Here is a 13,047-nt window from a genome sequence, read left to right as displayed (position 1 = left end):
TCTGCTCATCTTAGCTGGGCTTTTCCAAAGATTTTGTATTATTCATCTATTATACCACTGCTACTCCTTGCTTCAGCAAAGCACTTCAGCACATCCTTAATCTAAGTTGTTTTATACAATTACGTATTAAGACTCAGATACAGAAGAACACTTAAGCATGCCTTTTAAGTTTTGCATTTATCTGAATCTGTGTATTAATATATCACAATAAAATCTTAAAGAGGATGACTGTTTTTAGCTTGCAAGTATGAAAACATACTTATGCTAGCTAATAAAAATAAATCATGTTATTTATTACTCTGTTTTGCATCCTGTTCCATAGTGAGTTAAATACCTGTGACTCTAGAGCAAAGGCACAACTACAGACTGGCAAAGATGAATTGTTAACAACTTACAGAGAGTGCCGGGGGGCTACTGAAGATAAAAATTATGCATCTGCAGATAACTTTAAATCCCACTTGCAATTACTAACTGCCACATAGTACCCTCAGGATTATCTGGGCAAACGAGAGGAGATGTGGAGTCCTTGTAGATTACTTTGTTTTCCAACAGGCACAAAAAAATACTGTAACAATAAGATATCGCTTATAAATACGAATGCGAAGAAAATAAAACCACAAATGGTGAAGCCAGGTGAATATATTGGAAAATAAAAAGTAGGAGCTACAGACATCATGGGTAAAATGTCCTGGGGTGAGGATTTCACCCCCCAAATAAATTTGCATATATGTACACAGCATATCCAACTGCATCAGTATGTAAAGGGACCTGTTGGTCTGTTGAGAGAGCAAATTTCAAAGAGAAAATTTAGGGCCAAAACCTCTGGTGCCCTTAATTTCCTCTTGTTGCCTACATCTGCACCAAGTGGATGAGAAACATGAGGCAGGCAAAGTGCTGCACTTCGAGGAACCTATTTGTTAAAAACAAATTTGTTAGTCACAATAAAACCATAAAGAGGCCAAGTGAATGAGTGTTCATAATTTAAGCAGAATTTACGTAACACATGTTTATGGAGGAACCTTGTGTGGGTCAGAATTTTACCTTAGTATAACACCAACTCCTGGAAACCAATTTCAGGTAAAATTCTTAAATATACCATAATTATACCTCATGATAATTTCACTGCTATTACCATGAAGAGAAAAAATACCTCATAATACACAGGCAGTGAGAGGAGGGGGCCAGCCCCTGAGAAGACACACCAGGCCCCACCAGGAGACCCTTCACTTCTGGGGAAGCCGCGCAAGTTTAAACACTGAGGATAAATCTAGCTGAAGCCATCCGCACAAAGTCAGGAGGCAAGGGGGCAGATATGACCGCACACTCGCTGCTCATCTGGGCTTCAAGTTTGAGAGTTTTTACAAGGTCATTTTTAAGTTTCTTGGGGCCTGGCTGCCAGGTTCCATCATCCACTGAATTTGCTGAGCATGCCCAGCTGTAGCCGCCCCCTCTCCAGTCAGAAACCAAAAGGCAGCGGTAGCATGTAGCTCACTGAAACCATTCTCAGATATTTCTAGAAGTTTGCAAGGACGGTCACCTTCCTGCAGGGCACAGCCTCTCTGCCCACCAACATGAGGAAGGCAAGGAGGCAGCTCTGCAGCCACGCTGGTTAGTCCCGTCAGCGAGTGAGGAGCAGCAGGGCACAGGGCTGAGGCCGGCTGACAGGGGTTGAGGTCGAAGGCACCTCAGAGCTGCTGACATGGCTTCTCACCGTTCTCTCCACAGCCTGACCCTAAGCTACGTGGCTGTGCAGGACCCGCGTTGACAAGGTTGAAGCAGCTGGAGCCCAAGGTGGGGGATGAGGCTGCAGAGCCTGCGGGGTCATCCCAGGGCCCATCACTGCCTTCCCTCCTCAGCCTGGCGCCATGGAGGCCTCGCGCTCCCTCATGCTGGTGAGTTGCTGTCCGCGAGGTGATTCAGTGTCATACCCTGACCAGAAACAAGGTGTAAGGATAATCCTAGTGTTGCAAGGCAGAAGTGAGGGTGAAAATGGACTGTAATTACTTAAATTGCTGCTGTGTGACCTTTCACATATTTTACCTCAGTTTCTCTGTGAAACTGTGGCCAACACTATATAATCCCTGCAAACTATTCCAAGGTCTGCCACCAACATTCGTTTTTTCTTCTTTTTGACTGCAATATAATGCAGAGCTCTTCTCATTCAAACCATTCATTCTTAGAAAAATCTAGACTGCACATTCCCATTCAGAGAAATCTCCTGTCAGTAGCTGTTCACACACTCCCAAGCAGCAGGATTAGGAGCAGCACAGGATCAAACGTGTTTTCTCTACAGCAGCAGCAGCCCTTCCCTTGCATAACTGCAGCTTTCCACATGGCAAATAACGCACCTCAGCTGCAAATTATATGACATTCCACCTATACATGAAGAAATAGCTCATTCTCCATACAACTTCATTTTTAGGGAACACTACTATTGTTATCCTTTTCTGCCAGCAAGCATGAATCTTCAGCACTACTTTTTTCCTAAAGAGTTTCTTTTCTCTGCCACAACGCCAAATGCAAACTAATGCTCTTTCTAGAAGCCCAAGTATGTCACCTTGCCAAATAAAATGTAACTGTGTCAGTAGCAATCCTTCCTGACCTGCTTCTTCAGCTATCCGACTGCCATCGTACCAGGAGCACAGCTATCAGTCAGGGGGAGGACATGGTCATTCCAACATCACTTCAAATGGTGCCATTTTCTGTAGTCACATATGAAAAAACCTTTCTCTGTTACTCGTTATCTTTTTCTTTTAACATTAATAAGGCAAATTCTGTCAGAGTCCTGCTGTGCTAGTCTTTCTACCCATGGCAGAACAGAAAACCTCTATTCTGATGACTCTTCTTGAAGCAGAACAGGGATTAAAGTAGTTAACAGTAGGAAAGAACTTAAATTGGAAACAACCCACAAAACTGACAAGATGATGTTTTTTCAAAAACCATGTTTCCCTCTAAATCCATCTACTCAAATGCTACTTCCAAAAGCTGGAGATGTCAACACATTTAGAGGGGAAAAAAAGGATAACGTTGCTTAGCTTCCTCCTCCATGCCTGTGCTTAGAAGCAACTTTGGACCAGTCAGTGCACAACTCTTAGCTGTTTCATACTTAAAAGCCAGATAACAAACATACAGTATTCTGAGCTTGACGAAGTTAAGCACTAATGATAAAGGGACAAAGAAAGAATGTCAAAATGAGAGATATTATGTCTATACTTATCTTAGTATCTTGTTAAAAAAGTACATTCTAATTAGTTATTTGTGAATTACAGGTACTGTGATATTTTCCTGGCAATAATATTACAAAAGATAAAACTGTCAGGCATTTAGGTTTAATATTAATTTTACTACAGAAATTCAAATGTTACAGATACATAAATTTACACCAGAAATGTTTTCATGTGGAAAAATACATCAAGGAATAAAAGTGTTTATATTCTTTAGTTCTGACCATTGCTTTCAGTACACTATGTACGTGGGAACTGATCACCTTCCATTCCTCCAGATGAAGAAAAGAAAATTAAATACTTTAGGGCTATAATCCTGGATAGGCTGTACCTAGCACTCCACAGGAGCACAGAGACCTGCCATCTAAAGCTGTTCTCATTGTCAAGCTTTAAGTTTTTGCAATTTTTAAGGCCCAAATCTCATTAACACTAAAGCCATTTATAACATTTTCAGAGCTCCAAGGTCTTTTAAGGTGGGTGTAAATATAGCTTTCCTTATGCCTTCTTACCTCAACTGTCAACTGCTAAGCACTGCATGAAAATGTTTCCCATACTGACAAATAAGAAATTTACATTTATAAGCACCCATGTGCCTATAAGGCCCCCAAATACTTGTCTACATCACCAGGAAGGCTACTATACTACACAGAATATAGGTCTAAAATGTTTCAGTCCTCAATTTTTATGACAGTAATAACTTGCTATTTTATCTTCAAAAAATTCCATTAAAAGACCCTTGACAGCTTTTTAACCATCAGTGGTTAAACAGCAATAAAATATTCTACTACTTTGAATTCAACTGTAAACAGGTTAGGCTGCAAATTCTCCTAAATTCCAGATTATCACCCTTTTCAAAAATTTATTTCCTATTTATTTACCCTTAATGTTTCATTTTATATATCACAGAGGAATTTTTTGCTAACTGATATTCCCCACTGTATGGGCAGGCATTTTTGCACTTTCTGATGGCATTTCTATTTTCTGTTCCTTCCTATATGATGTTACTAAAGATAAAAAGAAGATAGGAGCAAAATAACACTTATCTCAGTATGTCAGTGTTGTCCATAACTAACTGTCATCTAGTTTTGTCTGCTGCTTGAGCTGGTAATGAGATAATGATAAAACAGTTTTATATAGTCTTCTATTAACAGTCCAGATGGGCCAATCATCCACTTCAGTCTTTGCCATGTTAAGTTTAGCCATAAACAATCAGGAAAGATGAAAACAGCAGTTCCCTCCTCAGCTAAATTACAACCTTTCAACCAAGAAAGCAGGTGATACTTTGACCAATAGCAACTAATAAGCAAAACAACCTTTTAGCGTAAGCAGGAATCCCTTGTTCATTGGTATACAAGGAATATTCATAATGCAAATGAAAGCCATTTCAGTCCTTGCTGAATTAAAAATCTAGCTGTTGTAGATTGAAATCTAGCTGTTGCAGATTTAAGAACTAAAACCTTTCTGAGAATATCAAGGGCAAAACCTCTCTATAACATCAGTTGTATCTCAAAGATTTACAGAATACCTTAAATTCCTATCTTAAATAAGAATACATTAAATACCCTAAATTAGACTTAAATTGAGAGCAATTATTTGAGTTGGGGTTTTATTCCTATTTTTAATTTCTTCTTGGACCCTTGGTATCTAGTTCAATCGCATTAACAATGAGGCAACTCAACAAGGTGAAGAGGTCCCTTTGAAAACTGGGTATCTTCATAAGCGAGATTTGGAAAAAAAAAAGCAGCAATTACTGGTTTCTTTCCATCAGTTTATTGGATGGAAAATAGCTCGGCACAATATGTGCAAAACTATTCATAAACGTTCCCTTCTACTACCTTTACATAAACTAAAAATATGTGTGTTGTTTTGGCACTTTAGCGCATAACTGGTCACGCTGTAGCTGTAAAACTAACAATAAAAATAGAATGATGAAAAATACAGGACACACACACATTAAAAAAAAAAAAAGAGTAAAGCAGACATTTATAGGAGACTACAAGGCTATTTCCATAGAATTTCAAAGCATAAACATCTTCACACCTTTTGCAAAGGCAGCAACATCTCCAAGGTGAGAAACCATTCAAGTGCTAAGGAACTGAGAGTCTTTAGATCCAACATATGGCCTCCATCCTTTGTATGAATGTGAACAGGAGGATTGAATTCACGTGGATTTTCAGTAACATCAACAAACCCCGTGCAGGCATGAAGGTTGGCCCACACACATGAAGCTGTGGAGATGGGACAAAGCAGGAAAGAATACTACAATGGATTGGATGCCAAAAGCTCTTAGCTACCAGATGCACTAGGCCGCATGTCATACCTTCTTATATGCCCAGTGATTACTTTCTCTCATATATATTTATCTGTGCTATGAATAATTTCTTTCCCTAGGATATCACATTTCTTACTTAAAAGTGCCAGAAAAAGCTACTTCTGTGACACTATTTTAGAATAATTAACTTGGTTTCAACATTATTGTCCAAACATAGCAATGAACTATTCGTTGTTAGTTGCTAATGGACATTAGAGTCTAGATGCTCTTCTCTTCTGCAAAACTACTGTAGCTTGAATTATCTCAGGTTGTACAATGCTAAGACAAGAAGAGTTATCAGACCTTACAGACCATCATTCAACAGGTAATTCAAGCCCTGGCATAATTTAGAGTTCCTGTAGGATAACTCTGTGTTATGCCAAGTAATAAGAGCTCAGAGACCACAGAAGCAGCAAGACAGAAAATGAAGTGCAACTGCACTCCAAATACACCCTTAGTCCTCAATGCCAAGAGATGCTACATTAGATGCTCAATACACAGTGGAATTCCCTGATAGAAAGGATTTTTTTTATACCATCTTAGTTGTTCATGATACATGATTTATGATCCCTGAGTGCTGCCAAAAAGGCCAAAGAAGTTACATCATAAAAGGGATCTGCCCCTACGTGACTCGAGGATGACAGCAAAGGATGAAAATACTTCCAAATAATGAGAGTGCTGTAGGGATTGCATGAATTTCATCCATATTAATTCCTGCAAGCCAAACAATAAGAGGTAATATATCAATTCATAGGAAGCCACAAAGATGTTGAATATGCAGGTTTTATACATCATTTTGTTGATGGATTAACAGAAAATGTACATAGAAACCTTCTTAATCGATGCCCATGACAGTAGCATTTTCTTCTTTAAATGAAGTATCCTGCAAAGGTTTGAAAACAGCATCCTGGGTTGGTTTTTTTTTCTTGAAATTGATTGTTAATACCTAGAATCGCAAAAAAATTGCTCATGGTTTATACAAATGACTATGCAAGCAAAGGTGGCAGCCATTATGGGATCAACAACATCCTATCTGAGAACACTGATGCTAATTAAATCTTTGGTGGTATTATTATTAGCCAGGAAGGAAATTCTAGACATCATACCAACTATTATACTCTTTCTATATAAACAGCATAATCCCCATACCATGATTATCTCTGTCTTTAAAGTAACAACCACCAGAGAGGTCTTATTCCAGCATCCTATCTACAGGACACCTTCACTTCCACTACCCTGTGTTCCTTCAGTGCTGTAGTATCATTAAAAAGAACAAACCCTCAAAAGTCATAATACAAATCACAACTGTTTTTCCTCAGAGACTACAATTCAAAGGAATAAATATGCATCATGACTTTGAAAGAAAGAGAGGCCTTTAATTTCTTTCTAAAGAACAGAAACTGTTTTGTGGTCCTTCAATCTGTTCTTACTTCACATTTCCATTTGCACAAAGAAACTAGATTCTCCCTTTAAACAAGCAATTTCAAGTAGAAAAAGCCTTAATTCAGTATGCCAAGAAAACAAAAATATTCAGACTATGAAGTTCCACAGATAAATTATTTCCCAAACACAAGGGCCAGTAATTAAAAAAAAAATAAATCTATTCCTAAATCTTAGTATCATTTCTTCCAAACCAAGCAATCGATCATACATACAGGTAATTGACTGATAAAAAATACTAGCTATTAAATATTTTGAAAATAGATATACCTCTTTCTAATAGATAAAATTACTTTCCATATAAAAAGTCTCACAAAAATACATGCATGAGAGACACTAAAAAGCCAACTGTATAACTTTATTTATTTTAAATAAGAACACAGCCTAAGTGCTGTATTTGTCATAATTTACATAAAAACACATAGCAAAAGAAAATGTGACATATAATATTGAACCTATGTTTAATAAGTTTACTAATAATGATAAACTAACTTCATAGTTTATTCATTTCAGTGACTGACATCATCCCTTTGAATAGGAGCCCTTAACAGGCCCTAATCCAAATAACCAGTGGAATTAGTAGGAGGGCCATTACAGGTTTAAATAAGACACTGAATCGAGTGTTTGCTAATGTTCAGGAAAGATCCATGCACAGAAAACCAATCTTGTATCTTTGTTGCTGAAACAACTGATTTAATAAGAAAGGGGAAAAAAAACAAACCAAAACAAAACAATACTACCACACTCCTTAATTCACAATTCTGTCAATTGCAGCAGTGTGCTCAGCTAATGGGGTTTTCCAGTAACATGTTGAATGAATGACCAGTGCTGGCGCTAAAAATACAGTTTCTGGAATCCAGTGTTGAGGCAAAACTTAACAGGCTTCAATACACCTTCTCTTACTTATCCAGACATCCCAGCTAGATAATATGCTACAGAACATAGTGTAAAAAGGTTGACAGAGGAAAGATACAAAGTATTAGTGACAGTAAAATATCTACAGATCTTAATCCTTTTTACCAAGATGACAAATACTAAGGCTTCCTGAAAAAAATAAAAATCCCTTGGAAGAAAAAAAGAGAAGAAAGACTAAAGAATGCAGACATTCTCTAAGTGGTTAAAATTATTTGAAACGACAGCTTTAACCATGCAGCAAAGGCATCCCACCATTCACTTATTCACTTTATTCCCCCCCAAAAAGGCACAAAAAAGAGAAAACAGAGACGGATATCAGTCTGTTCTTAGTGCTAGAGGGAGATGGAGAGCGAGGAGAGCCCCTGCAGGACTGATCCTAGTATCGGTTTCCAAAGCCTGGGTTCCTATGTCTGAAGATGAGGAAAGGCGGGGGTGGAAGATAAGGAAACACTGGCAGCTAAATGTGTGGCATAAGGACCTGCACAGAATGGGACAGCTTCTTTCTGTCTCAGGATATTACTGTCAGAATGGCCAAGAAAGCGATGAGCTTCATTTTTCCATTCTCACTGTGGTACTTTAAGAAGTGCCTAATTTGAAGAGAACTGGACAGGTGGCATATCACGCTGAGCTAAATTGATAAGTGTGAGATTTAAATGACAAGAGACAGCAGGTTTTGCTGTTCTAAAGACTGAGAGAGTGAATTATTCTGATGGTACCAATGGGCACAAGTGGAAGGTCAGCCTGGGGAGCTGCCAGTATCACCCGGGTGCCTGGTAGCAGATGGTGCCAGTCTGTGGGGATAAAAGAAGGACTGACGTACCCCATGGGCTGACAGCAACACCATTTTTTCAGGAATAAAAAATCTGCGGGCAAGTGCAGACAAATGAAATTAACATAGATGCTGCCACCCCAAATGTTAGGGTAAGTGTCGCCAGTCCGAGGGCTGTAAGGGTGGATCTGTCGGGAAGCGCTGCAGAAGGCGCAGTGGGGGCAGGCACTGCCAGGGTGAGATGCTGCAGGTGCTGCTGGCTGGGGGCTGTGGCTGGGAGACAGTCCAGGCCAACCTCTGCATGGTCCCAAGGGAGCTTTAGAGCTCCCTCTTCCTAAGCACCTCCAGGCTGGACACTGAGATGCCCACCAGGACACCCTGCCTCCCCCCAGCAGTGCCATGCCTTGCCTGTGCTGCTTGCGTTCCCATTTCCGGACTTACGCAATGACTTGAGGGCAGAAGCTGCCTGCAGAGAAGTGGAACAGCAGGAGATGCAGGCAGCCTGGATCCCCATGGGGCTCCCTGAAGTGTCCCAAACTAGAAAACTGGCCACCTCCCCACTCCTGCCTCCTGCAACATAATTATTCCAGCATGACTGACATGACAAATTAACAAGGCAGACAGGGCTTTTGCAGTAGAAGGGAGTGTTTTCCCCAAGAATAAATTGTTTCAATCCTTTATGCTAGACACCTGGCTGTGCCTATTCATTAATTGGACAAGCTCTGGTGACAACTGAAATTACCAGACTTCAACATACTGGAGGGGAGAGAGATCTTTGCAAGCTTAAAATAAGGCGGCTAAGGCTGGAATCCCAGCCACCAAGGAGTTCTTTGAATGGAACGATTATTTTTTTTTTTTAATTCAGAGCACGGCCATAGTAAAGGTCCTTTTAAAAGCAGAGGCACATTATTCACTGTTATTTCTCCCTTTGCAGACCCTGAACCATGGCACCAGAACATGACAACTCTGCCAATGAACCGCAAACCTTTTAAGATCTGTAGATGAGCCAAGTTTAAGAACTTCAGGAGCTATGAAATTCCAGGATTACTGCAATTTTGCAATTAATTATCACAATCAGGTACATTAGGAATTATAAGCATCTCCTTAATCAGTACACTGTTGTTATTTATTGCAAATAATCATAATTACTACACAGGTATCGGAAGGGGGGGGGGGATGATGTTTTATTTCTGTCACGACCCACTCGCAATACATCGTTCACATATTTTTCAACTACTGTTTTGGTTGGGGTTTGACAGTACTTCTTGTCCCTTATTAAGGGGAAGCCTGGGAACCCTCTAGGGTATTTCTCACACACCCCTCCCCCCCCCCCCCCCCTTTCTGTGCTAGCTGTGTACCTGAAATGCAGACGATGAAATTCGCTTGCAGAAGAAAAAGCACCTCCCAAACAATTTCCATCCTCCGATTCTCATGCCAAGTGCATCCCTCGGCGAAAAAAAATAACAAAGATCAATATCGCAGTTTGAACGATCCCAGCAAATTTCCTTTCGGACTTGCAGACTGTATTCCCCAGATGTGCTGACAACACATGTCCGAGCTCTCTCTCTGCACGGCTCAAGCGAGATCCCTTCCCTTCCTTCGCCCTCCAAAAAACACCACGAAGACAACTGCCAGCACCGGGCTCTTCCTCCACGACTGAGAAAAAAATCCACCAGATTTCCCAACAAGACATAGACAACAAACCCCAACTGATCCGGTCCGGAGAGTCTCTATTCCAGGGTAGCCAGATGCAAGTTCCCCCCAAACTCTGCACGTCTCAGCGGGGCAGTGCCAGCATGCCGGGGGGAGGGAGGCGGCGGAGGGAGGGGGGTTCCTCTCCTGCTGCTACAAAATGAGCGGAAAGAGATTAACACCCGCTGCAACGCATCCCCACACCCCCCCACACCCCCCCGCATGCTACCGCACCTCCCCGGCGCGGAGCACGTAGCAGCCGGCTCCCCCCAGCCCTGCCGGGGTTCTGCAATGGCCGGCGCGGCGGCTTTCCGCCAGGCGACTGCAGGGGTCGTTCTTGCCCCGCGCACGGAGCTGCCCTTCCCCGGCCGGGATGGCCCCGGCGCCGCCGCCCCCCGCGGCCACCTCCGCACCGGCGGCCCCGCAGCGCGGAAACGCCCTGGGCGAGGGATGCGTGTGTGTCAGTGTTACACTGGGGGTCTGGGTCCGTCCGTCCGTCCACCCCCTCCCCATCTGAACTGCACAAGTACAGTCTGCAAGCAGCCGCGGATTGCGTGCATCGCCAGCCGGTTTCGCTGAAGATGCCAACATTTTAAAACTTATTTCAACAAGAAAGAAAAGACAAACAAGCCCAAACTTCTCGCGGGTTTGATGGTAGGAAGGACGAGAGGCTACAGCCAAGAGTTAGCCAAGTACCTGCGCTGCAGTGTGTGTCTAATTGCACCCCCCCATCCACAATACTTCTGCGTACATTCCCCCCACCCCAACTAAAAAAAAAAAAAAAGCAACCAGTATCAGTTTTGGGGCAATCTCTTACTTACCCCCAAATCCTCCTGCTTTTTATTTTTTTCAGCTCATCGGATTTGCCACTCCTGCCTGCAGTCCCAAAAACAAATCGAGGCCAAGCTCCCAGCCGCCTGCTGCAGCCACCTACCACCACCTCAGCTGCCAGGAGGTACCATAGCTCGCTGGCTTCCCCCCGCTCCTCCCCTAAGCCCCACTATTTTGCCATTTCCCCGAGCCGGGGGCTGTGTTGCGGGGGGCCGCGGGCCGCGGGCGGCAGCGCCGGGCACAGCGGGGACTCGGCGCGGCGGCGCGCACGGCGCGGGCCGGCGGGGGAGCGCTCCGCCGCGGAGGCGGTGCCTGAGCGGGCGGCGGCGGGGCCGCACCGCGGCAGAGGGGGCTGCGGCTGGGACCGGGCCGCCGGCAGCGGGCAGGAGGAAAGCGTTAAAAAAAACAACCCAACAACCTGCCTCCCGCGCGGCCGCCTCGGCTCTCTGTCTTCTCAGGCACATTCCAGAAGGTGCTGCTCACTTTGTTTAAAATATGGGTCCGATTTTAACCGCCCCCCCGCCACCACCACCACCACCACCACCCCCCAAAAGAAAAAAAAACAAACGCAAAAGAATAAAAAGGAGGTGCACCTGGCGCGGGGGGAGGTTGGGTTTCCCGTTCTGCGGAAAGGGAAGCTGGGCGCAGGAAGGCAGCGTTGGCAGAGTGCAGGGGCTGCGGGCTGGGGAGCGGCGCGGCGCGGGGAGGTGGGCAGGGGTTGCCCCGGGCCGTGGCGCCCTGCGAGGTGGCTCGGTCTGTCATGACAGAAGGGAGGGGGCTGGGGTTTTGGGCTGCAAACGAGAATCCTGGCTCAGGGCAGGTGTGAAAAGGTGATCCTGCAACTGCTTCGACTGCGGATGCTTTCATTGATCACTGTAAGGCAGAGGGAAGGGGGAGGGAGAGAGATGCTCTGGGTTTCAAACTGGTATCCCAGCTCTTGGCAAGTATGCAGAGGTCATATTACAAATACTCCAGCGGGGGATGCATGCATAATAGATCTAACATAGTTTGGTTTATAAACAGCTCTCCAGCCCAGGGCATACTTGTAAAATGCACCTTTGTCTAGATTCCAGCAAAATGAGGATGCCTGGATCTCTAAATGGGGAAGGAGAGGATCTTTAAGAGAAGAAACCACAGGCTAGGTTGTTATTTTCATCAGCTCTGAGAAATGTGTAGGTGTCATAGGTTTCAAGTCATCCTGATGGTATTTAATTGTGGTAGATCAGATTTCTAGAGTGCTTCAAAGCAACTGGATGGGACAAAAATCATCACTATTTGAAAGGAAGAACTGGACTGCAGGCACTTAGTAGTCAATGTGATTCTTGTATTCATTTTGCTAGTTTTCCGGGTACTGTAAGCGCTCTTTGCACTGCAGCAGTCTCTGCTGATGTTTCCTCCATCTCTTCTCATGGGTTATAGACTCAGGATTTTAACAAACAGATAATTGCCATCATCTGCCCAGCGAGAACAGCAAGGCTGGAGATGAGGCACAGTCGTGCAAGGCTTTAGGGACAAATGACTTAATTCCCATATTTTTTAATGGATTTTCATTAAACAGTGGGGCTGTGCAGCAAGAGGGATTTTTTTCCTTGATAGGATTGCGGAATGCTGAGCGTCATTTGAATGCTTAAGTTTAGGCAATTGAGAATTATCCCTCTTGGGCAAAATGAAATGCATAGGATTTAGGGAACTAAGGCAGCCTGTGGGTGAGTAGGCATTTATCAAGTACGACATTATATAGATACACCTTTGGTCACTGAATGAATTGTCCAGAAGCACCAGGCTAGTACAGATTTTTAACAAGGCTGAAATATGATTTGCATCTGATTCTTGAAAAGTTAATGAAATAAGGACTGCAGGGAGTT

General features: G+C 43.2%; 1 protein-coding gene across 3 annotated transcripts in view; it reads right to left on the bottom strand.

The window, feature by feature from the left end:
• The window catches only part of CA10 (carbonic anhydrase 10), a 210,312-nt gene extending 198,842 nt beyond the window's left edge, over positions 1 to 11,470 (bottom strand). Inside the window, exons 1-3 of one of the 3 annotated variants that reach the window (XM_037406672.1) lie at positions 11,173 to 11,470; positions 10,364 to 10,504; positions 10,018 to 10,105 (exon numbers count right to left, since the gene is read on the bottom strand). In XM_037406672.1, coding sequence (XP_037262569.1) covers positions 10,018 to 10,078 — 61 coding nt within the window. In that variant the 5' untranslated portion in view covers positions 10,079 to 10,105; positions 10,364 to 10,504; positions 11,173 to 11,470. Of the gene's footprint in view, positions 1 to 10,017; positions 10,505 to 10,585; positions 10,679 to 11,172 lie in introns of those variants that run through there. The other 2 variants (XM_037406684.1, XM_037406663.1) reach the window with 2 other exon arrangements.
• Positions 11,471 to 13,047: the final 1,577 nt, after the last annotated feature.

Source organism: Falco rusticolus, chromosome 1 (assembly GCF_015220075.1).
Source record: "Falco rusticolus isolate bFalRus1 chromosome 1, bFalRus1.pri, whole genome shotgun sequence".
Classification (NCBI taxonomy): Eukaryota; Metazoa; Chordata; class Aves; order Falconiformes; family Falconidae; genus Falco; species Falco rusticolus.
Note: the sequence above shows the minus strand (reverse complement) of the source record. Positions and strands in the feature narration are given on the sequence as shown.